The sequence below is a fragment of the Asterias amurensis genome, chromosome 14 (assembly GCF_032118995.1).
Source record: "Asterias amurensis chromosome 14, ASM3211899v1".
NCBI lineage: Eukaryota > Metazoa > Echinodermata > Asteroidea > Forcipulatida > Asteriidae > Asterias > Asterias amurensis.
Window position 1 is genome coordinate 11,900,030 of NC_092661.1, and position 27,728 is coordinate 11,927,757.

The following is a 27,728-nucleotide window of genomic DNA, read 5'->3' on the forward strand; positions in this document are numbered from 1 at the left end:
TCCGTTTTCAATGTATCTTCTAAAACTCATGATAATTTAAAAACCCTAAGGAACCCTCCCATAAATACAGTAACAACCGAAGAGTTGGTTTACCCAACCAACCGTCTTAGAAACAAACTATGAGCAGCAATACACCCCAACCCGAAATTTGACAGTCATTTAGAAGGGAAGTAAACTTTGCCCTCCCCACAAAACCCCATCAATTCTACTTCTAGGTACGTCTTTAGACAACGTTCAATACCCAATTGTCTTAGAAACCAACTATAAGCAACAGTGCACCCACACCCCGAACGACAGACTGCATCTTCCATCTTTGCTTAACCCCCGAATTGTAGAACAAACCGCCAAAGAAACTCTAACCATAACAACAAAACAAATATAGAAACACACCTGAAAACATGCTCTTTCCTTCACGGAATTTTACTTCCCGGGTTTTATTAACAACCATCTAAGAAGAAGCCAAACATCAAAACAAAATGCTATTATGTCCACGCAGGAAGAATAAGCCCTAATGGAATACACGATCTGAGAAGCATTACCGCGGTAACGCTTCCTATATTCAAATTTTTGGGGATCCATCATAACCGTTGTAGGTTAAAGGCAATGGACACTATTGGTACATGTAATTGTCAAAGACTAGCCTTCACAGTTGGTGTATCTCAACTTATGCATAAAATAACAAACCTGTGAAAATTTGAGCTCAATCGGTCATCGAACTTGCGAGATAATAATGAAAGAAAAAACACCCTTGTCACACAAAGTTGTATGCGTTCAGATGGTTGATTTTGAGACCTCAAGTTCTAAATATGAGGTCTCGAAATCAAATTCGTGGAAAATTACTTCTTTCTCAAAAACTAAGGCACTTCAGAGGGAGCCGTTTCTCACAATGTTTTATACCATCAACTTCTCCACATTACTCGTCACCAAGAAAGGTTTTATGCTAATAATTATTTTGAATAATTACCAATAGTGTCCACTGCCTTTAAAGGAACACGTTGCCTTTGATCGGTCGAGTTGGTCTTTAAAAGCGTTTGTAACCGGTTGCTATAAAATGCATATGATTAGAAAGATATTTTAAAAGTAGAATATAATGATCCACACAAGTAAAATTTTTGACTCCCATAAATGGCCGACCGTGTTAGTAAAAGGAAAACCACGCAATTTCGAGGCAAGTTTGTGTGGATCATTGTATTCTACTTTTAAATCATCTTTCTAACCGTATGCATTTTATAGCAAACGGTTACAAACGTCTTTAAAGACCAACTCGTTCGATCCAAGACAACGTGTTCCTTCTTACTATCTTAGGCTGCTGTATTTCTTACCATGTACGCGGTATTCTTCTTAATTATATTAAAAACGTTTGGATAAAAAATCAATATATTTTTCCATCCGTAATACTTCAGAGTAAAATGTTTCTCAAAATGCATAATAAATAACTATTAGACTAAAAACTTACTTGGTAACGAGTAATGGAGAGCCGTTGATATTATAAAATTTTGAGAAACGGCTCCCTCTGATGTAACAGTTTTTTAGAAAGAGGTAATTTTTCACTCAAATAAAAAAAGACCTCAGCTGAAGCCTTTTATTATGCATCTGAAAGCACATATATTTGTGCAACAACGGTGTTTTTTCTTACATTATTCTCTTGTAACTTTGAAATCCATAACTAATGTCTGAAGCTTTGCATGGTGTGGAGAAATAAGAAGAAACTATCAATAACAAATAAACTAACGGGTACAACCATGTGTAAATCTTTTATGAGTGAGTGTTGGCTCTGAAAAGAGCCGGTTTAAGTCCAAATTTACACAGGTTTGTTATTTGATGCATTTTGAGATAATATACCAAGTGAGAATTTGACAGTTATCAAAGCTGTCCAGTGCCTTTAAAGGGAAGGTACACGTTTGGTAATTACTCAAAACAAATATTAACTTAAAAACTGACTTGGTAACGAGCATTGGAGAGCTGTTGATAGTATAAAACATTGTGAGAAACGGCTCCCTCTAAAGTAGCATAGATTTTGAAATAGAGGTAATTTCTCACTAAAATAATAAAAGACTTCTAGCTAGAAGTCTTTTATTTCAATCTGAAAGCACACAAATTCGTCCAACAAGGGGGATTTTTCTTTCATCATTTCCTCCCAACTTCGATGACCAATTGAGCTCAAATTTACACAGGTCTGTTATTTTATGCATATGATGAGATACACCAAGTGAAAACACTGGTCTTTGACAATTACCAATAGTGTACCTTCCCTTTAACAACTTGTTATTATAACTTAGGGACAAGGTTATTATTTCACTTCTAATAATAACTAGTATCAACCACCACGACACATACAAATACAACCAAACACAAGTGACTTTCAAAACCTCATTTTTATAATCCATTTTATTCCTTGTTAAATGATTTACAATGACATCTGCACCAGATATGCTTGTAAAACCAGAAATGCATCAATTTAACTTTGATCTTAAAGACACTGGACACTACTGGTAATTGTCAAAGACTAGCCTTCACAGTTGGTGTATCTCAACATATGCATAAAATAACAAACCTGTGAAAAATTGAGCTCAATCGGTCATCGAAGTTGGGAGATAATAATGAATGAAAAAAACACCCTTGTCACACGAAGTTGTGTGCTTTCAGATGCTTGACTTCGAGATCTCAAACTCTAAATCTGAGGTCTAGAAATCAAATTCGTGAAAAATTACTTCTTTCTCGAAAACATACGTCACTTCAGAGGGAGCTGTTTCTCACAATGTTTTATACTATTAACCTCTCCCTATTACTTGTATTCAAAAAAGGTTTTATGATAATAATTATTTTGAGTTACCACTGCCTTTAATCTGTCAGTCAACAGGGCAACATTTCATAAAACCTGTAGGAACAAAAAATTGCTAAGCGCAGACAAATATTGCTTAGCTGTAAAAACAGCTAACCAACCGAAATTCCATAAAGTTTTAATGTTTTAATTTTAGCTGGCCCTACTCATTTTTTGTTTGCTTAGCAAAGAAGTTTACTCTGCAGTATTTTCTGCTTGACAATTAGGCCTTGATGTTGAATACCTTATTTCATAATAATGGTAACATTTCAAGTAGAATATAATTTAAGTTTTTAATTAATTCATAGATTTTATCAAGTTGACTTTAATTAGGCGTGCAGGCAACTTGGAGGCAACCACTTGCACTGTTTACAAAGGAAAACTTTGACAGCACAAAAGACAATATTTCTGCTGTAAATAACTATTCCAACAAAACGTCTGAAATAAAACACCTGAAATGGAAATGAATTTTTCTAGTTTGAGATTGCCTGGAAGTGGTTGCCTATAAATTGCTTGGTGTAAATTGCCTTGTTTACACTTCACAGTAGTTTTTTGGCTCGCTACATCACTGCAAATGTAACAATAAGATTTTTTCAGCTTTATCTTTCTCCCTTTGGTGCTAAGTTTAATTTTGTTTATGGAACTTCAAAAGAGATCTGTGAAGAATTCCCGTCATCCAAATACATCTCCCTAAACTCAAAACCCTGTACAAGTCATCTATAATACACTGCTGAATGTTTTATTCTTAAAAAGAGACAAACCAAATCTTATTTCAAGAGAAAAGATTACTGTGTCGCTCTCTAGAAAATTGAGATTTCTAGGGAAAATGTTTGTGGCCTGACGTTTTAACCTTAGCAGAATCTTTCTCAACGGCTAAAACAACATAAACAGGTATACTGGTGTAACAAAAACGTGATTTTAGGAGTGAAACAAGAAAAGGTTTTCTTGAAACAAATTTGTCTCCCTTATTTTTCAAGAATTGTTTAAGAGCATAGCTTGTTCATCTCATTCAAGGCATTTGGCTTGCGTGGCCATGAGTTAAAAGCGTCTTCTCGGGAATAAAAGGTCATTGATGAAGTTTATATGGATTTAAATTTGGATTTTAAAGACACTGGACACTATTGGTAATTGTCAAAGACCAGTCTTCTCACTTGGTGTATCTCAACATATGCATAAATTGACAAATCTGTGTAAATTTGAGCTCAATTGGTCATCGATGTTGCGAGATAATAATGAAAGAAACAAACACCCTTGTCACACAAAGTTGTGTGCTTTCAGATGCTTGATTTCGAGACCTCAAAATCTATTTCTGAGGTCTCGAAATCACTTTCGTGGAAAATTAATTCTTCCTTGAAAACCACTCCACTTCAGAGGGAGCCGTTTCTCACAATGTTTTATACTACCAACCTCTCCCCATTACTTGTTACCAAATAAGGTTTTGTGCTAATAATTATTTTAAGTAATTACCAATAGTGTCCACTGCCTTTAACAGGTATTTACTATGTAACAAAAACAAGATAATAACAAGTGAATCAAGAAAGGTTTTCTTGAAAAAAAAGTTGTCCCCTTTTTTTTCAAGAATTGTTTAGGAGCATAGCTTGTTCATCTCATTCAAGGCATTTGGCTTGCATGACCATGAGTTAAAAGCGTCTTCTTGGGAATAGAAGGTCATTAGCGCAATTTATATGGATTGTAAGTTTGATTTTAGTTTGTTTTCAAATTTAAAATAAATTTCCATTTGAGTATAAAGATGCAATTAATGACCTTCTACCACTGAACCAACGACATTAAGTTAGGCAATTTCTCATTAAAATAAATTTTTGGTATAAAAATAGGCCGTCACAGGTACGTACCATGCACAACTCCCAGTCATTGATTCACTCGGCCCCAGGGCCTCGCCTTAACCAAAGGCGCAGGGATGGGCAAACATATCAAGCACGCTCATTGGTCTATCCCTAAAAAGTTCAGTCCCATTATGCATCACACTCACACTGCACTTTAGAAATACACTGCACAAATGACGTACTTCCCGAGCAAGATTCTACACAAGCTGGTTAGCCCATCCCAGCAGTCCTGGATAGCTGGCCGCTGGGGCCGAGCGAAAGTCATTAATAGTTCTTCCTTTGACCCCAGTGAGGGCACTGTTTGAGTTTGTGACGTCTTACGCAAGGGGGCTATATCATCTTAAGAGAGATTGAACTGTATGACTTTGTAACGGTAAGACAACCCCCTGCCTTTGCAGTTCTCTTAAAACTTCAAGAATGGCGTCAAGCTCCGTGCGAAACTGTTGTAGCTCTTTGTTCTTGGCGGCCAGTATCTGTTGGTAACCGCTGATCTCTTGGTCTTTCTCGTACGATGCGGAATGCCTGGCTCTGGTGATGAGCTGCTGAAGTTCCTGCTCTCTTCTCACGTGTCTGCATTGAATTAAAAAATCCCTTATTAATGTTTAATAATTGAAGAAATTTCTTTTATAAAGGGCTGGCTAAAAACCAAGGGAGTGGAACCAAATCGTCAAGAGTGCAAGGTCGCCCCAACTGCTGCAAGGCTATGGGGCATGATGATGATGATGATGATGATGATACTTTTGGTTTTCGTAACCGTTCAACTTTTAAAATATAGACATACAGATTATCTTTGAAAAATTCATTTCAAACGGTGGTTGTGTTTTTGAGATATCAATGAAAACCCAGAGCGATTACCTCTATGCGATTAGTCAATTTATTATCCAAAATTTGAATACACAGTCTGAGAAACGTATCTGACAGTGACGTTTCTCAGATTCAAATTTTGGAAGATAAAACCTTTTTTTTTTCCCATAACCAAATTACTATAGAATGAATTGATTCTCAAAATGTTTTATGCTATCTGATCAGCAGAGTGTAGGTTGAAGTCCCGGTTGTTGCTTAAAGCAAGATACTTTACCACAACTGCCTTGTCCTTCGAATGGACATCAAGCCTTAAGTGCCCATGTAAAAGAAACCGGAACACTTTCTGTTTAAAGGAACATGTTGCCTTGGCTCGGACGAGTTGGTCTATAAAAAGCGTTTGAAACCGTTTGTTATGAAATACATATGGTTAGAAAGAACTATAAGAGTAAAATATAATGATCCACACAAGTATCACTCAAAATTGCACGGTTTTCCTTTTACGTCGCGAACTAACACGGTCGGCCATTTATGGGAGTCAAAAAATTGACTACCATAAATGGCCGACCGTGTTAGTCGACAAGGTAAAACGAAAACCACGCAATTTCGAGGCATATTTGTGTAGATCATTGTAATCTACTTTTACAACATCTTTCTACCCACATGTATTTTATAACAAACAGATACAGAACGATTTTCAAAGACCAACTCGACCGATCCAAAGCAACGTGTACCTTTTAAGAGTAGAGGTAAACTCTGGTGTTGCTGGTTCACATAGCAAGCACCCTTCTTTATACTTATATATGTTTCATACAGTGATTAGGTTCATTTAGGAGGAATGTTTGGTTTCATTCAATAAATATCTAATAATTAAAACAAATTTAATAAGCACCAAAACTTTTACCTTGCTTCCATAGTTGCTATTTTTGCTTGGAGGGCTTCAAAATGACGCATTTCCTGAAAAGAGTTTTGCATATTAAACAAATTAAATCAAATTGGCACATTCATCATGACTTCAGAGGGCTTTCCAAATGCTTTAAAGGCAGTGGACACTATTGGTAATTACTCAAAATAATTATCAGCATAAAACCTCACTTGGTAACGAGTAAAGGGGAGAGGTTGATAGTAGAAAACAGTGTGAGAAACAAATCCCTCTGAAGTGACGTACATGTAGTTTTTTGAAAAAGAAGTAATTTTCAACGAATTTGATTTTGAGACCTCAAGTTTAGAATTTGAGGTCTCGAAATCAAGCATCTGAAAGCACACGACTTTGTGTGACAAGGGTGTTTTTTATTTCATTCATATCTCCAACTTCGACGACCAATTGAGCTCAAACTTTTACAGGTTTGTTATTTTACGCATATGTTTAGATACACCAAGTGAGAAGACTGGTCTTTGACAATTACCAATAGTGTCCACTGTCTGTAATGAGGAAAAAATTATGTTTCATTTTAAGTTCTTTATCATAGACCAACAGCAGTATACAGAGAAAACATGGTTTGTACTGATCAATGATATGCAAAATCAGTTGCTACCCAGTTCAAACTACTACAGTGCACACACATGTACCTGCAGCAAAAAGAGGAATTTAAAACCACCTCTAGCTACCAGGTAAGATCAGTGGTCTGGGCTTAATTTCATAAAGCCTGTATAAGCACAGACACTTGCTAAGCACAGACAAATCTGGCTTACCATAAACAAGTTTCCATCCATATTTACATATTTACATTTTTTTCCCTCTTTTTATAACCTTTGTATTGCTTTTTCTTGTAAATCTTTGATGTGCAATTGTTTAATACATCTATGCGTTTTTTTCATGTTTGATGGCAAAATAAAATGAAAAGAAATGAAATGAAAAAAAAAATCCAAAATTCTACAACTTTCACATTGATTCAACTGGTGCTCCACACACTTTTTGCTTAGCAAAGAGATTTGTTCGGCAGATTTCTGCTGAACAGCTTTAGGAAATTGGGCCCGGATGGGTACCTAGAATGGCAAAGGTTGTGGGTACAGATCACACTCTAGTAAGATGCCAGTGGATTTTTCCTTCAGAGAACTCGGGAAAGTACTGAGTGTACAGATCTTACACACATTGGTGTACGGCCAAAACACACACAATACAGTTCAAACTACAGACAAACCAATTCAAGATATTAAACACAAACTAAATCAAACTTACCGGACTATGACTCTTTTTAGCTTCATTCAAGTCCTCTGTTAACTGCTCCATTTGAGTCTTGAGAAGTTGCTCTCTTACCCGTGCAGCAGAGAGAGAATCTTGATCTACCCTTGCATCCAGTAGTTGCTCCTGTAGATGTCGAATCATAACCTGATGGATGGACACGGTTTTAAATTTTATTTTGTTGTCTTTAAAAAGAATTTTTTCCCTGTTGTGGCCGAGTCTTGAGCTCTGGGCCAAATTTCATAGAGCTGCTTAGCAAAAAATTTGGCTAAGCATGAAATTTCTTCCTTGTTAAAAACAGGATTACCAAAAATATTTCCACCTGATTTTTAGGATAAGCAAACAACAGCTGAGTACCAGTAGTAAGCAGTATGCAACAAATGGAAATTTGGTTGATAATCCTGTGTTTATCAAGGAAGAAGTTTTATGCTAGGCAAACTTTGTGCTTAGCAGCTCTACGAAATTGGGCTCAGGTCTTGAGCTCTGGTGTTACTTTTCAACAAGTCTTGGCCTTGACACTTGTGACCAAGACACTTAACCCTCTTTACCGCTACCTTCAGATGAAACAGAAAGTCGTTGCAGCTAATGGTGTGCCAGATTAGTTTACTACGTCTGTTTCCAGACAGTAAGCACAGAATACTCAGTACTTTCTCGAGTTCTGTGAACAAAACTTCACAGAAATTTTACTCGATGGGCTTTGAACCTGCGACCTTTGCATTTCTAGAGCAGATGTCTTACCAACTAGACCACCAAGAATGCCTGGGCCCAATGTCATAGAGCTGCTAAGCACAAAAATTTGCTTAGCATGAAATTTCTTCCTCGATAAAAACAGGATTACCAACCAAACTTCCATGTGATTTTCAGGATGAGCAAACAACAGCCTAATACCAGTAACAAGGAATATGCAACAAACTGAAATTTGGTTTGTAATCCTGTTTTTATCAAGGAAGAAATTCCATGCTTAGCAATTTTTTGTGCTTAGCAGCTCTGTAAAATTGGCCCTGGTAGCTAGAGACAGTTTGAATCCTATATACACAGATACACAGATGATGGACTCTTACCTGCTGTGAATCTAGTTGGCTAATGAGTTTGGCATGTTTACTGTCAGAATGCTGTAGCGCCCTATTGGCAACCAAGCTCTCCATCTCAGCAGCGTGACTGGCTCTCAGGCTGGCAATGTCCTCAGATGCCTCCTCCTGGGCCCGACGTATAGCGCCCTCGCTCTGCGCCAATGAGGCTTGGAAGCTGACTCGCTGTTGCTCCATTTCCAGCGAAATTTGCTCCATCTGTAATGTCAACAATTTCAGTAAAAATGTGTGTTTGTAAGCGATAGACTAATCCCAAAGACTAGACACGTCTTAACCGAAGTGATAGAGACAGGCACCGGTCTTAATTACAAACCCAATTGGATAGAAAGAACAAGCAATGAAGCAAAACTACCAATGTCAATACACAGTTTTTTGGCATGCAAGTTCAAAGGTATATCATTTTCAGGATAAGCAAACAATACCTGAATACCAGTAACAAGCAAAATGCAACAAGTGGAAATTTGGTTGGCAATCCTGTTGAGTAGAGGAAACAGAAAGGTCTAGGAAGAAATTTCATGCTGAATTTTTTGTGCTTAGCAGCTTTATGAAATTGGGCCCAGGTTCTAAAGGCTGGTGTCTGTGTTACTCATGCGCGTTGATGTGTTTTGCATTTAAGTGAAACTACTTTCTGCATACCACGTGCTGCTGCTAAGTAGGTCAAACATTGAAATTGTCATTGTCAATGACCTACATGTACTTTGACCTTCTTGGTTGAATGGAAGTAGTTCAAATCTTATAGCCACTTGTGGCCACTATATTGGTACAAAGCCCTACATGTAGGTTAATTCTCGCGGCCCATTGTGGCCACCATAAGTATTTTGGCACAAACCTCTTGTGGCCACTATGGCCCGTAAGGGTTAACTTACACATGTACAATTTAAAAGTCAAATGCTGAATGAAAAATCTGCTGAACGGCAATAGATAACATTTAAATATCTCTTTCTTTCTTCATACTTCCGTCACAAAGTTCAGTTCGATTATATTTTACCCGAGGATTCAAGTATATCCAAGCACACTAAATGAAAGAACACAACGAAAACGAACAAAAATTCTACAATATGTAAAATGTACCTGCTGTTTAAGTTGTGCGTTCTCACTCAGTACATCAGAGACATGGGTACCAGTGAAGTTCTCTGGCTGATAATGCTTGCCTCCACTCAGGTGACCAGCGGCAGACTTGGACCTCTTGGATTTCTTAGTGCCGCTTGGTTTTTCTGCAAGTGATCAAGTACAGCTTGGTCATGCTGTTGTTTGTTAACCTTCCAACTCATGGTGCATGTAACATTTTCAAGTGAGGTAACCAATAGTTTACACTCGGATGCATGGGTCACACAGTAGGAGGGTTGACTATGGTCACAAAAGGGTTACCACACGATATAATACTGCAGGCTGGCATAGTTTGAAATTCTGAACCCAGACCTAATGATATTAGATTGTCAGAACCCAGATCCAATGATATTAGATGGTCAGACAGTGGGAGGGTTGACTGTGAACTTGGTATGTTATCTTTTCTTGAATTTGTTTGGTTGTAAAAATGTTTGAATAAAAGCAGCCTTGAGGCTAACAAATTCAAATTTGTGAATGTTAAAAGTTATGGTTGACAAACCTTATAGACCATGGAAGTCATTTGAATAATAAATCATTTTTAGGACCACTTTGGTCCCATGTACATTGCTTTAAAGACACTGGACACTATTGGTAATTGTCAAAGACCAGTCTTCTCACTTGGTGTATCTCAACTTATGTATAAAATAACAAACCTGTGAAAATTTCAGCTCAATTGGTCGTCGAAGTTGCAAGATAACTATGAAAGAAAAAAACACCCTTGTCACACGAAGTTGTGTGCTTTCAGATGCTTGATTTCGAGACCTCAAATTATAAATCTGAGGTCTCGAAATCAAATTTGTCGAAACTTACTTATTTCTTGAAAACTACGTCACTTCAGAGGGAGACGTTTCTCACAATGTTTTATACCATCAACCTCTCCCCATTACTCGTTACCAAGTGAGGTTTTATGCTAATAACTATTTTGAGTAATTACCAATAGTGTCCACTGCCTTTAAGGTGTGAAGGAAACACACCTGTGCACATTAATTGGTCCCAATGGTTAAATACATGCGAGACTCGCAGTCTATTGATGAATGCACTGACCTTTGACCTTGCTTGATTCACCCGCCGAGAAGGCCTGGAACTTATCCTCCATGAGTCTCTCGCACGTTGACTTTAACATCTCAATTTCATGGTCTTTATTACTAAGCTCTCTGTAGTGTACACAAACAGAAATATAAACCATCATACATCAACGCATACAAAAAAGCTAAAATACATGAGAAGTAAATCTTTCTCTTAAGAAACTGTACTGATGAGTGATTTAAAAGCTGCTCTCAAAACCCATCTCTTGCTAGATACAATTAAGTTCCACGACTCCTTGTGCTGGTAGCTTGGTGTTGTTTTGGAATGTTGTTATATTATTGCTTTGAACTTTGTAGCTTTACGTCTCAAGGGTTTTTCCCAGGTTCCTTGCCATTCCAAAAAATAGATTCTGTAAATATCTACCCTCACATTTGTCCCTATTTTGTCCAGATTCCCAGGTTCCTTGCCATTCCAAAAAATAGATTCTGTAAATATCTACCCTCACATTTGTCCCTATTTTGTCCAGATGTTTCGCCATTGCTTTTGGTGCCAAGTGCTCTAATCACAACAAGGACTACTTTCACCTTTAACCAACAGGGACTACTTTTACTTTCACCAGCCAAATCTTACGAAGTTCCCTGGCCAGGTCTTGGTACTTTTGGATCTTAAGTTCCATCTCCTGCGAAGCTACCCTTATAATTAATATTGTCCAGTCAAGAATACAAATTTTTAAAACCTACTTTCCAAGACTCATGAGTTTCATCTGTAGGCTGTCTCCCTGAACCTCCTCGCCTCCTCCTTCCTCCTTATTCTGATCCATCCAAGCAACCTTAAGACTCCTAACAAGCTTCCTCCTCAGCTCATCATTCTCTGCTTTCAACTCCAGCATCTTCTTCTGGTGTAGCTCCTTAGTGTTCTCCAGCTCCCTCTCTAATGACGTCATGTTGGGATGAGGGTGTACCTTAGAGACTGCTTCCTGGTGTTGCTGCCTGCTTGCCTTCAGCTGTTTCTCTAATGCTTGCAGTCTGTCTTCATACTGGAACTAAGCGACCACAAAGTCCACAATTATTTTGTTGTTGTTAGATTGCATGACTTGTTGTGGGTACAAATCCACGCTTACCCTTGATTTCACAACGACTATAATAAGTAAAGGCGCCTAGCTACTGAAGCACAATTTTGTTATTTTGTGTAACTCATAATCATAAATGTTAAACAAATTGGCTGTTGCTAGCTAGGCACGTCTATGAAGGCTCAAGGTTTGAGAAAATCACGAAATCAGGAAAAATCCTAAGAAATCACAAGCCTGAACTGAGACCTTGCATGCTAATCATTACCTTCATGGTATTAAGTTTTGGTTTTACTCATACACACCGATGTGTGTTAGCACTGTATACTCAGCACTTTCCCGAGTTCTGTGAAAAAAATCACAGGCATATTGGTGGGATTCGAACCCACGACTTTTGCAAATCTAGAGCAGTGTCTAACCAACTACACTACCGAGATTGCCTGGAGGCAAATTGAATCCTCCGTAGTCTAGTTGGAAAGACAAACCAACAATTATTGTTCCTCATCCTCAAAGCAAATTTAACATCTACTTAACATACCTTCATGGTGTTATACTTCTGCTCCAAGACCCTGGCGTATATCTTGGCATCCGACTCTTTCTCATCCAGCTCTGCTTCCATCTTCTTGACCTTCCCCTCAAGGAATGCCACTGTGTGCGACTTGGCTGGGGCTGAGGCGTGGTGGCCATCTTGAGCGGTGTCTGAGTTACTGGCCGAGGCAGCTGCATAGATTAATGCCGGGAGGGAGTTTGGATGACGTTTCCTGATGATGTCGTTCATCTCTTTTACCTGGAGAACATTTTAAACAAATACGTCTTGCAAAAAGTAACCTTTGAGGCATTCAATGGAATGTTCCATCTTTCAATTTGTGGATTCAAGGTCCTCTATTTTGTGTGCTTAAAGGCAGTGGACACTATTGGTAATTACTCAAAATAATTATGAGCATAAAACCGTACTTGGTAACAAGTAATGGGGAGAGGTTGATGGTATAAAACATTGTGAGCAACGGCTCCCTCTGAAGTGACGTAGTTTTCAAGAAAGAAGTAATTTTCCACAAATTTGATTTCGAGACCTCAAGTTTAGAATTTGAGGTCTCGAAATCAAGCATCTGAAAGCACACAACGTCGTGTGACCAGGGTGTTTTTTCTTTCATTATTATCTCGCAACTTGGACGACCAATTAAGCTCAAATTTTCACAGGTATGTCATTTTATGCATATGTTGAGATACATCAAGTGAGAAGACTGGTCTTTGACAAAATTACTAATAGTGTCCAATGTCTTTAAGCAGCTCAATAAAATTTGGCCCATATTATGTAGCGCACACAGTGGACTTAAAACCAGGGTCCTAAAGGTGGAAGGTGAAGAAAGATACAGGTACCAATACTCTTTATCAAAGTTGCCATTATTCAATTATTGGCCTGTGGAATTAGTTCAAGCAGGACTTGGGAAGAAGCAAGTATACAGTGTTTCTCAAGTACCAGTGTATGGTAAAAACCACAATAAAAGTCTTTACTCCTGATGCATTAATACATCTATTACCTGTCTTTCTAGGTCTTGTATTCTTTTGGCATCAGCCCCTCGCTCTCTTGCTCTTCTCTGGGCTTCAGTGGACTTCTGACTCGTCTGAAAGTAGAAGGAAGCGATAAATACAGAAATAATCAATGGTGTTATAACATTTGATGTTCCAGGTTGTCAACCCTCAAACTGTATAGTGAGGTTGCAGTATACGTCAGTGGAATTTGCTGATTACTGTTATTATTTATTTTGTATTGCTAGTAAAGAGACCGATGATGACTCATCACTGTAGCTCACAAGCCTGAGGAAACTTTTAAGCAAGAAAGATGTGAACCAGAAACACGGGAGTAAACTCATACTCTGCTGATCAGAATCAGCAGAGCTTGAGTCTGGTGCTATTAACGCTCGGCCTTTACTCGCCTGATACAACAAGCACCTTCTCATTCTGGACAGTAAAGAACTGGATGCAGCTTCTTCCTTTTATTTGCCCAACTAAACTCTGTTTATCTTTACAGCTCTTCTAAAAATGGAGAAAGGTGCCAAGTATATATTGACTCACAACTGGTTCTGTCCAGAAGCATATTACCCCTTAGTGGAAGAAACTACTCTTACAAATCATTATAAACCACCTGCTTTATTTGTATCCAAACCATGCAAAGCTTCAAGTATCACTTCCTTGGCATCAACTGTAGATGTACTCCAAAGGCTTCTTAAAGACCTTACCTGCTTATTGACTTTCTCCAGCGTGTCCTTGAGACGTTTGACTTCTTCCTCTTTCTCCCTTAGAGCGTTGGTATCTTTGTCTAGCAACTCCTGGTTCTCAGCGTACCATCGGACCTTCTTCTGTAGTGTCTCAATCTCACGCTGGAACTGCTGCTGCATATCCTGCACAGCACAAAGAAAGTCAAATTATAAAAAATACGTTGAACCAACTCACTGACAGCGCCATATGAAATCTTTGCATATCAGTGGGAGTGTTGACCCCTTGCATTCGCGTCACAAGCGGCGACTGATGCCACGCTCACCATGTTGGTGGTCAATAGGCTTACGTGTAAACGCCGCGTCACCTAAAAATGCGCACTTCACTGAATAACACACGCTGACATTGACCACCAAAACAGCGCATCCAATATTATTCTGATGATGACGTCAGGTGGAATGGGTAAATAATCAAATGAGGTTTGCGGTAGCATTATGTGTAAACCTCTCCCTGTGCTTGTCACCAACTGATTCAGTTCACTGCCAGTGGGTTTCAGTTTAGGTTTCAGTTCCAGTTCCAGCTCCAGCCTTCACACTTCATCAAACTAAACCCAGGTTATCCGGTTCCTGTTCGTGCGCCAGAGTCCAGCACCCTCCTGGGCCCAATTTCATGGCTCTGCTTACCGTAAGCACAGAATCGGCGCTTACGGAAGCAGGGAATTCTGTGCTTACGGCAAGCGTATTTCATGGGTTAGCGGCGAAATTGGGCTTCTGCGCGTGCGTACTTCACGTTACTAGGCATTCTATAGCGCAGAAATTCGGCACTTGCACGTAAGCGGGGAATCGCGATCGTAAGCGCAGAATTCAGTGGTAAGCAGAGCCATGAAATTGGGCCCTGCACATGATCAGAGCATACTGATAGTACTGATCGAGCTCCATGATTCAAATCTTTCCTGTAAGAAGTGACTAATTTCACCAGAATAACAATTGGTGGCTGTATACATTGTTTGATGGTGAATTTTTAGACTTCAGATATTTCTCATAAGTCCAACATTTTCGCAAAATTATTCAGCTCTAAATCAAGTCTGCAAACTTTAAACAAAGTTCACCGGGCAAACCAATGACAGATCTCCTTGCGCCGGCACTGATAATGCAAACAATCCTCAGGCATTTTCGAGAGAACGTTGCTATAAATTATGGAACAGTTGAGTGTAAAGTTGTGTCAATGTTGTTTTGTGAGTATTGCTTTCCCAGCAATGGAATCGGCCACTTACCTGAAACTCTCTCTGCTTGACCTCTCGTACATTCTGCAGTTTCTCCTGAGCGTGGTTCTTCTCTCTGACTAACGTCTCAATGTGTTGCTTCAGCTCCTGTGATGCCTCATCTGCCTGTCGTAACCTCTGCTTGTGACTGGCATCTTGCATCTACAGACAGACAAACAGTAGGAAAGCTCCATTTAAGAAAAAAAGACTGAATAACACAACCTTTTCGTCTGGCAACTCACACCTGTTATCTTTATGTAATTTCTTTTCCAAACAGTGGACTTAATTGGACATGCAAAAGTTGCTTTGGCCAATACATGAAGTTGAGGAAACATACACTTAGTACACATTAGATACCACACACATAGATCCTTGTCATTTGATTGGTGGAGCAAGCATCACGTGTACACACTTTATTTTGCAATGCATTTACTACGTTGATGAAGACATTTTTATAATTTGCATAAAAAGTAGTTTAGAAAAGCAATTGCAGCACAGCGTGCAGCACTTGCACAAGTGTTTTTACACACAAACATGAGCGGAAATAACAGCCATTTTGTTCACCAGGCATGCCAGGCAAACACAAGCATTTTTAAATTTGACCAATTTATGGCATTTAATATCTACCTCTGCTTCTCTGAGCTCAACTTGAAGTTCAGCGATCTTTCCTGCACCCAAGATGGCCGTGTTGTTACCAGCGGCAATCTCCTGTTGTATCTTAGTCCCTGTGATTAGACCCTTGTGTCTCAGAGCTACATCTCTCTGCTCAAGAAGCTCCCTGATAACAATCACAGAGCAAAAGACTTATTGAAGTTATACATAGTAAATTTACATAGGGGATGAAGAATTTTATTTGGTTGTACCGTTACTCTGATGTATGTTAAGCACTGTATTTTTTCCAAGAGTCCTTTTGAAGAAATGGTAGGCATCCAGGTGGGATTTGAATGCACAACATTGTCTAGAGCAGATGTCTTACAGACTAGCCCACTCTGCCACTTAATCTTAGATCTTGTCTTTGTACCACAACATCCAATTCTCTTCTCAAAACTTATCTTATGTCACAGGTTTTCAAGGACTAATCTTGTTGTATCTGTTTTTCTTTGTTTTGTGTTTTTTTGGTTTTTGGTTTTACTGCGCCTTGAACACACAACAGGGTGGATATGTGCGCAATACAAGTCTTATTATTATTATCATCTATTATTAAAGATGGTGTGATAGATGGAGACAGATGGTTTGAATCTTTTGTTTAAGCAGCGAGTTCTGCAAATGGTGGTTTAGCGACATAGCTGTGGCCCAATGGTCAGCGACGACACCAGCCCTGTTAATCTGGGAAATGGGGAAGCTAAAAATTAGTGGGGCAGACAATGATCTTGAACCTAGTTTCGTACTGCGTAACAAAAAACTGAATTGCCACATTAATTGACTTACACCAGCAAATATAATTTCATCAATGTGGGTTTGGGTTTAAAATCCATTTCGACCTTCAGGGGAAACATTTAGAGGAACCGAGGGAGGGGTAAATTAGAGGAGCAACAAAAAACATAAAAAACGTGTTACTGTTCTTATTTTCCAAAATGAAACTAAACATACAGTATGTAGAGCTTTAAGTAAATCTTACTTGACAGTGGCTAGCTCTGTTTGCAGTTTTTGGTTTTCCCTGAATATCTTCTCTTCAACTTCCGAGTTGGATTTTTGAAGTTTCCTGACTTCACTGTAAAGCCTCTCATTCTCCTGCAAAAAAAAGATATTAAAAAACATCCACAAATAATGCGGTTAAAAAATACAAATTTCAAGTACTAAAACACAATGGGAGCCGATTGGGTCGAGTTGGAACTAATTATGCGCTGAAGAAAGAAAAGACGACTAGAGCGGGATTTGAACCTGTGACCTCCGGTTTAACGTGCCGGCGCTCTACAAACTGAGTCATCTAGCCCAATGTTGGTGGTCTCCCAATATTGGAGTATCTTTGTTTGTGGGTGCCAGTCAAAAGCTATCAAACCATTGGCTGCCACTTAGCCAGGGATCACACCGACAAGTTTAAGGTACAATCTGGGAAACGGCAGCCAGGGGATCACCATAAGGGGGATGTGACTATTGATAAACCACAAGGGAAACTGACATACATGTAGCCTGTAACTACCATATTACCAGGGATCACACCAAGGACTTCTTAATGGGTGGGGGGGGTGTCTCCCAGAGTATTAGGCTAATATGCTTGTGTTGTGTGTGTGTTTGATCATGGAGGAATAAATTAGTTCCTCCATGGTTTGATAGCCTTAGGGAAAAGGACTCCCTATGGTTGACACGTCCAGCCTTTTACATATTTTGCAAGTGATATTTCAAGTGAAAGGCGTTGCTTAAAAAAGGGGGCCTACCTGTTGGTAGCCATGCAGTAGCGTTTCCTGCTCAATGATTTCTTTCTGCATCAGCTTGATTTCTTCCTCTGTGGCGCCCTCTAGTGATCGACCAAAGACAGTTTGTTTTCTGGCGTTCTGCTGGTCGTCCACTGTGTTTAACTGAGATGGTTTAGAAACAAAATAAAACGTGATTTATTGCGAATAAAACAATTGCCAGGAGGTGAACCAAGGGAACAAGGAGCCAGGGTCAATTTTCATAAAGCTGCTTAGCCACAAAATGTTGCTAAGCACAACAAAATTGTGCTTAGCAGAATAACTTACCAGCCAAACTACATGTTTATATTTTCTATAAGTACCTCTGTGTGATTCAGCAGAGAGAAAAGTAACCCGAGTCAAAACTTTGTTGATAATAAATAAGGGAATCAATGTGTGGTGAAGAGGTTTTCAACTAGTGGTGTAATCCCAACGACGCCTGGTTCTGGATAATTTTACCGAGACGAAGTCACGGTAAAGTATCAAGAAACCGGGTTTAAACCACTAGTTGGAAACCGATTCAACACACTTTGATTACCATTCATAAATACCTTTTCGGTCAAAAACATCATCAATTTTTGGTCAAAAAGTAAAATAAATGCAAAAATTATAATTGTTAAATGACTTCTTTCAACACAAAATCCCTCCAGCTATGAAATGGTAAAGCCCTCCGCCGCCCTCGGGTAACCAACTCCTTGTAAGGGAATGCTGTGCGCATCCTGCGTATCGCGTGATGTGGCACAACTGTTTCAGCCATTGCTCTCGACCAATAGGAATGAAGAAACTGTCTTATAAGAACAGGTGCAAGGTCGCGTGTCACGCCCATGAATTAACACATTTTACCGGTCATAAACAAAGGTTTATACACACCCACGTAACGCGCTCTCCACCAATAGGAATAACGAAACTGTCTGAACTATTTATGAACACTTTTTTACCTTTGCCTGAAGGACAAAGTTATCCTGTTTCAGTTTGAACATTTCCCTCTGGTGATTCAACGCCAACACTTCCTCTTTTCGTGCAGCCTCCCTCTGCAGCGCTGCCATCTCAGCCTTGAGTTTAGCAGTGAGCTTATGTTCCTCTTTCCACTGGGCTTGCCATTCCGACACCTCATTGACTAGCGCCCTCTCTCGGGACACAAGCTGCAGGCGGGACTCGCGCATGCTTGCAGAGAGCAAGGGATCTTCTGTTGAACGTTGCGGTCGTATTGGTGGAGACTGCACAGTAAACAGAAAAAACAAAAAGCATTTTGCAGTATTTTCTTTAAAGCACTTGTACTCGTACTCATATACTTGAAGATCAGAATACTTGGTACTCGGCTGTTGAACTCAGTACTTTGGTATTAAAGGGTCTATGTACTTTTTCTAGGACAAAAAAACACAATGACCACAGATTTACATTAAAATTACACAGTTTGAAGATAATAACCCAGGTCAAAATTCCAGTTGAACCTAGTGAACTGGGGTTAACTGGTTCAACTGGAAAGTGACCAAAATAGTCCATTTTCCATAATAACCCACTGGTTTGGACTAGGTTTAACTGTGTTTAACTGAGTTTAAATTATAAACCAGTTGGTGTCTGTCCACTTTCCATATTAAACCAACTGGTTTTAACTGTGTTTAACTAGTTTATCAAGTGGTTTCAACTAGTTCCAGTTAAACCCAGTTTAACTAGGTTCAACTGGAATTTCGACCTGGGAATAGTAGAAAGCTTCCCTGAAAATATTCTTTGCTGAGGTGCTGTAGTTTTTGAGAGATGAGTAAAACAATGGCATGAAAATAATTTTTGTCTCAGTGATCATAAGACGAAAATTATTTTAGCATGTTAAAACGTATTTTCATGACATTGTTTTACTCATTTCTCAAAAACTACAGCACCTCAGCAACTAATATTCTAAGGTAAGCTTTCGACTATCATTATCTTCAAATGGTGTAATGTAAATCAGTGGATGTTGAGTTTTGTGTTACAAAAAGTACCCAAATCCTTTAAATCAGTCGGTCGTCAGACACCCATACTTGATGAATCAAGCACTTGTTTTTGAGTAGTACTCTACAATCTTTTCTACCATCTTTATGTTTCGACAGTCAGAGCTGCAATTATTTGCATCTTGCAACCAGGGAGATATTTAGAATTATTTTCAACTCAATATGGAAACAGTTTCTATAGTCAGGGAGATTTTAACAATGTCCGAAAATGGAAAGATTTGTTTATTTCCAGGGAACTTTCTGCAGAATCAGGGGTGGATTTCCAGAGGTAGTCCTAACTTACGACTAGTCCTAGGCAATGCTAAGAAATACATGTAGGACTGGTCCTAAGTTAGGACCGGTAACTCATCCTAACTTAGGACTGGTCCTATCTCTTAGCATTGCCTAGGACTAGTCCTAAGTTAGGACTACCTTTGTAAAATCCACCCCAGGGAAATTGGCAGCTCTGGTCAGTGCTTGATATTTGAGTTCTCACTTTCTTTGCTGTGGTTCAATTAAAGTGGACATGGTGTACATAATTTTTTACCAAAGAGTATTTTTCATGTCTTTGTTTGTTAATCCTTTCCTTTCACTGTCTTTACTTTCCTTGATTTACAATGGATACCTCTGTGTAGAGACTCTCGTGACCTAAAAGTGTTTTTCCTGTTTTTATTTACCTTTGGTGGTTCTTGCTTTCCCAAATCCACAAAATGGTCCTGAATGTAATGGGCAAACGACTCTACAGATGCCATGATATTCTTGCCGACCCCTACTGGAGGTCGATCTTGAAGACGGGGTACTTCTGACCCTGCAGGGAAAGATTAAAACAAACACTTTTTTATTATCAGTTCTGTTTCTTTGTAAATTCCAAAGATGAAATTATCAGGGAAAGAAAGTTTGGACAATTTTCATTTTTGCTTTCTATGGAAGTGTTTTCTTGACCAAAAAAAGGAACAGAAAAAAGTTTTAAATCGGCTGATCAGGTCAAGGTTTTGCAATATTTATATAAAACTTTTTTTTTCTCAAAGGAGGTGTAATAATAATAAAAACATTTATATTGCGCCAAATACATTAAAAATGCTCCCAGGCGCTTTACAACAAGAACAAATTTCAAAGTTTTAACCACAAAACTAAATAATTAAAAGGTCCAAAAAAAAAGATAAACAAAATATGATCATAAAACAATAAATATACATTTACATGTAAACAGATGAATACATAATCAATCAAACACATTTAGTAAAAGCCACCGAACAATTTTTGATCCCGAAAAATTATCCTAGGATACAAAAAAAAAATAAAAAAAAAATAAAGTAGAAAACAACCACTTTGAAGAAATGTAGTTTTGCAGAAAAAGTTTTAACCCCACAACTGGGATTTTAAAGGCAGTGGACACTATTGGTAATTACTCAAAAAAATTATTATTGGCATAAAACCTTTCTTGGTGACGAGTAACGGGGAGAGGTTGATGATACAAAACATTGTGAGAACTGGCTCCCTCTCAAGTGCCATAGTTTTCGAGAAAGAAGTCATTTTCCACAAATTTGAGGTCTCGAAATCAACCATCTAAACGCACACAAGATCGTGCCAAGGGTTATGTTTATTTCATTAATATCTCGCAACTTTGATGACCGATTGAGCTCCAATTTTCACAGGTTTGTTACATGTATTTTATGCATATGTTGAGATACACCACTAGTGAAGGCTAGTCTTTGACAATTACCAATAGTGTCCAATGTCTTTAATTGATTGTTTCTGTAACTTTGGTATAGCCTACTGTGAGAAGGTGTATTTTTGAAAACAACTCTTTTGCCTCATCGACTCATTCAGCTACACTGACCTTTGACCCTTTGCTTGGCTGCATCAACTGGTGACCACACAGCTGCACTCTTGGGTTTGCCATAGCCGGAACCTTTGACGTGCGAGTACCGGGGAACAGTTGCCTTGCTACCAGCTGCTCTTGTCTGTCTGGCTGCAATTTCAGAACAAATAATGACAGTCATCGATAATTGTTGTCTGCAGACTGCAGTTAATGGTAAATTTAGAAGACTTTAGTATAGACAATAAACCAGACTCTCCTTCAAACCCCATCCCCGCCCCTCCCGATCTTCTTGAAAGTAATATACAGCTTTAAAGGCAGTGGACACTATTGGTAGTTGCTCAAATTAATTATTAGCATAAAACCTTTCTTGGTGGCGAGTAATGGGGAGAGGTTGATGGTATAAAACATTGTGAGAAACGGCTCCCTCTGAAGTGCCGTAGTTGTTGAAAAAGAAGTCATTTTCAATGAGTTTGATTTCAAGACCTCAGATTCAGAACTTGAGGTCTCGAAATCAACCATCTAAACGCACACAACTTTGTGTGACTAGGGTGTCTTCTTCTTTCATTATTATCTCGCAACTTCGATGACCGATTGAGCTCAAATTTTCACAGGTTAGTTATTTTATGCATATATTGAGATACACCAACTGTGAATACTAGTCTTTGACAATTACCAATAGTGTCCACTGCCTTTAACATCCTCAGAATGCAATTAAAGTACATGTAATTGGAGGTACTTTTTGTAATGGGAAAGAAATATTGTAAATTGCTCTTTTAATGTCACATTTATCCTAAGTGGTCTTTAATGTAGCGTGTTATGACCGAGCAGTCTAGCCCTGAAAAACCCTACTACAGCGGCAGTAAAATGTCACAAATTGCTTACTTATAACTATTTAGTCTTTTACTCAAATGTTTTCATATAGTCCATCCTCGCATCAATGCATCATTTAAACAGGAAAAACTTGTCTGAGAAACTTTGTTCTACCCGTTCAGAAATATTTTCAAAGATGAGATGTGTAATATTCCTTGAAATAAAATTAAAAAATGAAAATGAATGCGTACTCTTCCAAACACAATTGATGTTTTGGATCATTAAAGGGTTTGAAACCTTTTGTAGATGAAATTTTGTTTTCAGCTTCGTAGTCGACAAGCTTTTAAGAAGAAAAAAAAAGGTGAAAATCACAGACAACGTTCTAAGGAGAGTTGCGTTAATCTGTTGTTCATGCTTAAATAATTTTCGTCTCAGATCATAAAGACAAAAAATATGTAAAACTGTTTTTCTCATTTCTCAAAAACTACAGCATCTCAGCTGGTAATACTTCAAGGGAAGCTTGCTCACTATCATTATCTTCAAACCCTGCAAGTTTAATCTGAATTTGTGTACGTTTATGTCTAGAAAAAAATAACCAAACCCTTTAAAGATGCTATGTCAGATTTTTGGCCGATTTGACCCAAAAATTTAAAACTCAATTTATTTTAATTTTATTTATTTTAAATCTTTAGACATACACAATAGTTGCAAGTTGTACAGGGGCTGTCAAGGCTAAAACAAAAGTATAAAACTGTCATCAAAAGATGTGTAAAACCAGACCCCTGCCAACGATAAAAATATAATTATACAATATAAAAAGGTGATTGCACTGAAACATTTAAAAATCACACAATAGAAATCATTAAAACACAACAAAATCAGACTATTGAAAACAAAAAACTACACCCACAACAAAACACCGCAGCGATAAGAGGAAGGGACAACAATTGAAAATAATAAAAAACATAGAATGGACAAAAAAAAAACCAGAAAAAAATAAAATTGGCACAGAGTGCACCCTCACAGATTCATGCCAACCCACTGGGCCCGAGGACAATGATAGCAGAGAGCCTTCCCAAACACCACCCAAAAAGCACAAAGACCCCTTAGACAATTAAAACCACTAGCACTTTTAAAATGATGGGGGTCGAGAAAGTTACAAGCTTTCATTTGAGCCATTGCTCGAAAAAGTCCACCAATTATTAGTAGCAGTGAAATAAAGTGCCCAAAATTAGTTTTTGTCGTGATCCCGACAATATATCACGTGACCAATTCTTATGTGTTTTATAAGAAACGTTTTAAATTGTTGTCATGGTTCCCGACCATTAAAAGTAAAAGTTAACCTTTTTTTCGTTAGAGCGGGTGATACTCTTTGAAATACCATTCACTCAAAAACATCTATTTTTTAATGTTTGGGGCCAAAAATCTGACATAGCATCTTTAAGCTTAAGACCAATAACCCTGGACAGCACATAATGCTGACTGAAGGACCTTACAATCATCTTTTGCCTTTGAATGGTTTACAGGAAGTGCGCCTTATTTATGTTGTGTCTAAAAAAAAATAACCAAACCTTTTTAGCTTAAAACCAATAACCCTGGACAGCACATAATGCTGATTGAAGGACCTTACAATCATCTCGTGCCTTTGAATGGTTTACAGTTAAGTGCGCCTTATTTATGGTGAGTCTTGAAAAAAATAGCCAAACCTTTTTAGCTTCAAACCAATAACCCTGGGCAGCACATAATGCTGACTGAAGGACCTTACGATCATCTCGTGCCTTTGAATCGTTCACAGTTACGTGTGGCTTACAAATGCCATTGCCATTTTATTATTATTAATATTCTCATCCTAGAGTCTATGTCTGATTTTATACAAGTAAAAATAAATGAAGGTTTTGCACACACCCTTCAAACTCAGCCAACCTTATAATGTGCACAATTACGCCTAATAGACACTTTGCCCATGGAATATGCTACACACATTCACACATGCGTACCGACCCCAATGGTTGACAATAATGCCGTAGATGCACAATCGCGTCTGCGTCACGCCGTCCTAAGCTTCAGTGTTTGATTGTTATTTCCAACATAATTTGATGTTTTCTAATTACTTTTTTCCCCCACATAGTTTGTTGATGTATGTTTTTCCCTTCTTTATTGTAGTTTTATGGGTTTTTAGTTGGGAGGGGGATTGACCGTTTAGTACCTAAATATTGTTTGTTGTTTTATGTTTTTCCAACAAAGTTTGTTGATTTATGTTTTGTCCATCATAATTTGTTGCTTGATGATTTTCCCTCACAAAATTTGTTGTTTTATGATTTTTTTTAATCATAATTTCATATTTTACGTTTTCTCAAGCATAATCTTTTGTTTTTAGTTTGTTTCCAACAATGTTGTTTGTTTTTGGTGTTTCCAACATATTTTGTTGTTTATTGTTTATATATTTCCACCAAAGTTATTGTTCTTGAAAGGGGAAATGTTTTTTTTTTTCCTTTTTTCTCCCAAAACCAGTTTCTTGCTTTACATCAGGAGGGGAATGTTGGATTTTTTGTTTGTTTGTTTGTTTGTTTCATTTTTTTTTTTTTTTTAATTAGGCATACTTTGCCCTTTAGAGTTTTTATCGATTATTCTGACCATGGATGACTAATTTCCATCATTGTTTCCCCGACAATGAATTGGAGCGTACTCTTTCAATGGCCCCTTTGTCTCCACATGAAAGGCTCGTTCCTTTCAAACTCATCAGTGTGTATAACACACAAGCAACCAATTAGTTAACGCTCAAGGTTTTTTCACTCTCAAGATATTTTCACCAATTCAATTACCAGTGTCACAAGTGGATTTTGGGGTCCAACCCTGCTATTGGTTGGAACAGTGAATAGCACTGTTCCAACCAATAGCAGGGTAATAGACATGTAGTTAAAACATAACAAAAGACTATAGAGCTGAAGTTCTATGCATAAAACACATCTGTCGCCTGTTGTTTCTGAGTTTGATGACTGATTATGAGGCAGTGACGTGAGGCTACACACAAATCCAGCTACAAGTATCGTCTGACAAACGTGTTATCATTTATGAATAGTGATAGCATTTAAAGTACCTTACTCGAATTTTCTAACCAGTGCCAAGGATCTTCAAACTTTCACCATGAATTTGTTCATTTTGATCGCTCTAACTCTGAGCATCATGATAGCCTTGGCGACAACAGATTGCCCAAGCTCACTATGGATCCAGAACATGGGAGTCTGTTACTTGGTTTTCCCAAATGACCAATTCTACACTTGGTCTGCGGGTTATGAACTGTGCCAAGCCAACGGAGGCCTTCCGATTCTACCAAAATCGGCAAGCGAGAATGAGTTTGTTAGAAATACATTGGAAGCCTACGTGAGCCCTGGTGACTATGTGAGCACTGCTGATAACCCTTGGCTAGCCTGTAAGGTGGATGGTGGCATACATGACTGTAACAGTCTGCCCTACACACCCTGGATCGAAAGACAAACTGCAACTGGCAGTGGTGAAACATGCGTTGTATTAGTGATTGTGCAAGACGGCAACTGGCGAAAGGTACCCTGTGACCGTGAAAGACGAGTCATGTGCGAGTTCAGGCCACAAACAGCTAAGAATACGTCTGCAGGGAAACCGCTTGACATGACAGCATTACCGACACCTAGCATTTCCAAGGAGCAGCTACTCAACATCTCTGACGTCGCCGAACCGTTTCGACCAATTGAGTGCCCTCGACGACGATCCTTCGAATGTTCTGTTCTTTCCCTGGATGAACCCCACTGCCTGACTGGCCACATCATTACAGAGTTCATCGATAAGACCAGCCTGCAGTGCTGCACTGCTTGCTGGGTGGACAATGCCTGCCGCTCCTTCAATATCAGAGGCAAGACGTGTCAACTCAACAACGCAACCATCTCGGAAAGTGGGAGTCAGATATCTCAGGAGAACTGTGTCTACTATGAGATCAGTGTGGTTTAATTCAAGCAAGAACTGATTTTACATGTACATAAAGATGATTGTAACTTTGGAAACTGCCGAGTTATTCAATCCAAAAGACCAGACGCCCAATACATCATTCCATTCAAAAAGTTGAGGGTAACTTCTCAGTCATCTAATAATTATGTATTTCAATACGTATGAACATATTTAATAGCTCATCATTCTTCTCAGAAGTTCAGAGTCAGATCTATCAGACAATGGAGAACTGTGTCTACTATGAGCTCAGTGTAGTCTAATGCAACAGGAATTGATGGTAAAAGGTGATCATAACTCTGGAAACTGCTGACTCTTTCAATCCAAAAGGCCAGATGTCTCAATAAATTCATTCCACTTAAAAGTTAAGGGTAACTTTTCAGTCATAGTTCTGAAAATTGTGTATCATTATTCTTCTCAGGAGTTGGGTGCCAAATCTCTAAGACAACGAAGAACTGTGTCTACTATGAGCTAAGTGTAGTCTAATGCTCACAGGAAATAACCACTGCCCAATTTCATAAAGCCTGTAAGCACAAAAATTTGCTTAGCACGAGATTTCTTCCATGGTCAAAACAGGATTACCAACCAAATTTGCATTTGTTGCATATTGCTTGCATATTACTGGTATTCAGCTTTTGTTTGCTAAATCCTGAAAATCACATGGAAATTTAGTTGGTAATCCTGTTTTTACCAAGGAAGAAATTTCATGCTAAGCAAATTTTTGTGCTCACAGGCTTTATGAAATTGGGCCCAGTACATGAAGATGATCAACCCTCATGGAAAACCGGTACCAGATTTTTGTTAAATCTCAAAGCCTTGTCTCTACAACGCTCTCCTCTCAAAAGTTGACAGTAGCTTTTAAACATAAAATGAAACTGTGTTAATCTGTATGGATGAAACTACGTATATGGAAATAGCTCATCGTTTTTTAATTGAACAAACTCAAACTCTGAAACGCAATACGTTGGTAATGTTACTAATGCATGCATTATCTCTGTAAACATTCTGAATAGTGCAGTTCTTATTTATTTTTGGGGATGAACTAAGAAAAATTAGCGGGATTTGAACTTGCAACCTAAGAATTAACGTGCTGGCGCTCTACCAACTGAGCTATAGGCCTATAGCCCTAATGTTGGTGGTGTTTTTTTCTCCAATATCTTTGACAAACGATATTTGAGCTAGTCAGCTCTGGGCCCAATTTTATAGAGCTGCTAAGCACAAAATTTCTTTCTTGATAAAAGCAGGATTACCAACCAAATTTCCACGTGATATTAAGGATAAGCAAACAACAGCTGAATACCAGAACAAGCAATATACAAGAAATGATTTTCTTTTTGGTAATCCTGTTTTTATCAAA

General features: G+C 38.4%; 2 protein-coding genes across 2 annotated transcripts in view; one reads left to right on the plus strand and one right to left on the minus strand.

Annotated features, from left to right (window-relative positions):
* Positions 1 to 2,200: 2,200 nt before the first annotated feature.
* The window catches only part of LOC139946748 (centrosomal protein of 162 kDa-like), a 44,320-nt gene continuing 18,792 nt past the window's right edge, over positions 2,201 to 27,728 (minus strand). The window contains exons 13-29 of the mRNA XM_071944418.1: positions 21,605 to 21,736; positions 20,442 to 20,572; positions 18,739 to 19,017; positions 17,786 to 17,926; positions 17,029 to 17,141; positions 16,038 to 16,188; positions 15,423 to 15,572; positions 14,173 to 14,334; positions 13,474 to 13,557; positions 12,474 to 12,722; positions 11,610 to 11,911; positions 10,888 to 10,997; positions 9,808 to 9,950; positions 8,710 to 8,934; positions 7,646 to 7,795; positions 6,371 to 6,423; positions 2,201 to 5,235 (exon numbers count right to left, since the gene is read on the minus strand). Coding sequence (XP_071800519.1) covers positions 5,001 to 5,235; positions 6,371 to 6,423; positions 7,646 to 7,795; positions 8,710 to 8,934; positions 9,808 to 9,950; positions 10,888 to 10,997; positions 11,610 to 11,911; positions 12,474 to 12,722; positions 13,474 to 13,557; positions 14,173 to 14,334; positions 15,423 to 15,572; positions 16,038 to 16,188; positions 17,029 to 17,141; positions 17,786 to 17,926; positions 18,739 to 19,017; positions 20,442 to 20,572; positions 21,605 to 21,736 — 2,810 coding nt within the window. The 3' untranslated portion in view covers positions 2,201 to 5,000. The remainder of the gene's footprint in view (positions 5,236 to 6,370; positions 6,424 to 7,645; positions 7,796 to 8,709; positions 8,935 to 9,807; positions 9,951 to 10,887; positions 10,998 to 11,609; positions 11,912 to 12,473; positions 12,723 to 13,473; positions 13,558 to 14,172; positions 14,335 to 15,422; positions 15,573 to 16,037; positions 16,189 to 17,028; positions 17,142 to 17,785; positions 17,927 to 18,738; positions 19,018 to 20,441; positions 20,573 to 21,604; positions 21,737 to 27,728) is intronic.
* LOC139946751 (citramalyl-CoA lyase, mitochondrial-like) overlaps positions 16,232 to 27,728 on the plus strand; it is a 41,001-nt gene continuing 29,504 nt past the window's right edge. Inside the window, exon 1 of the mRNA XM_071944421.1 lies at positions 16,232 to 16,242. The gene's annotated coding sequence lies outside the window, so the exon portion shown is untranslated. The remainder of the gene's footprint in view (positions 16,243 to 27,728) is intronic.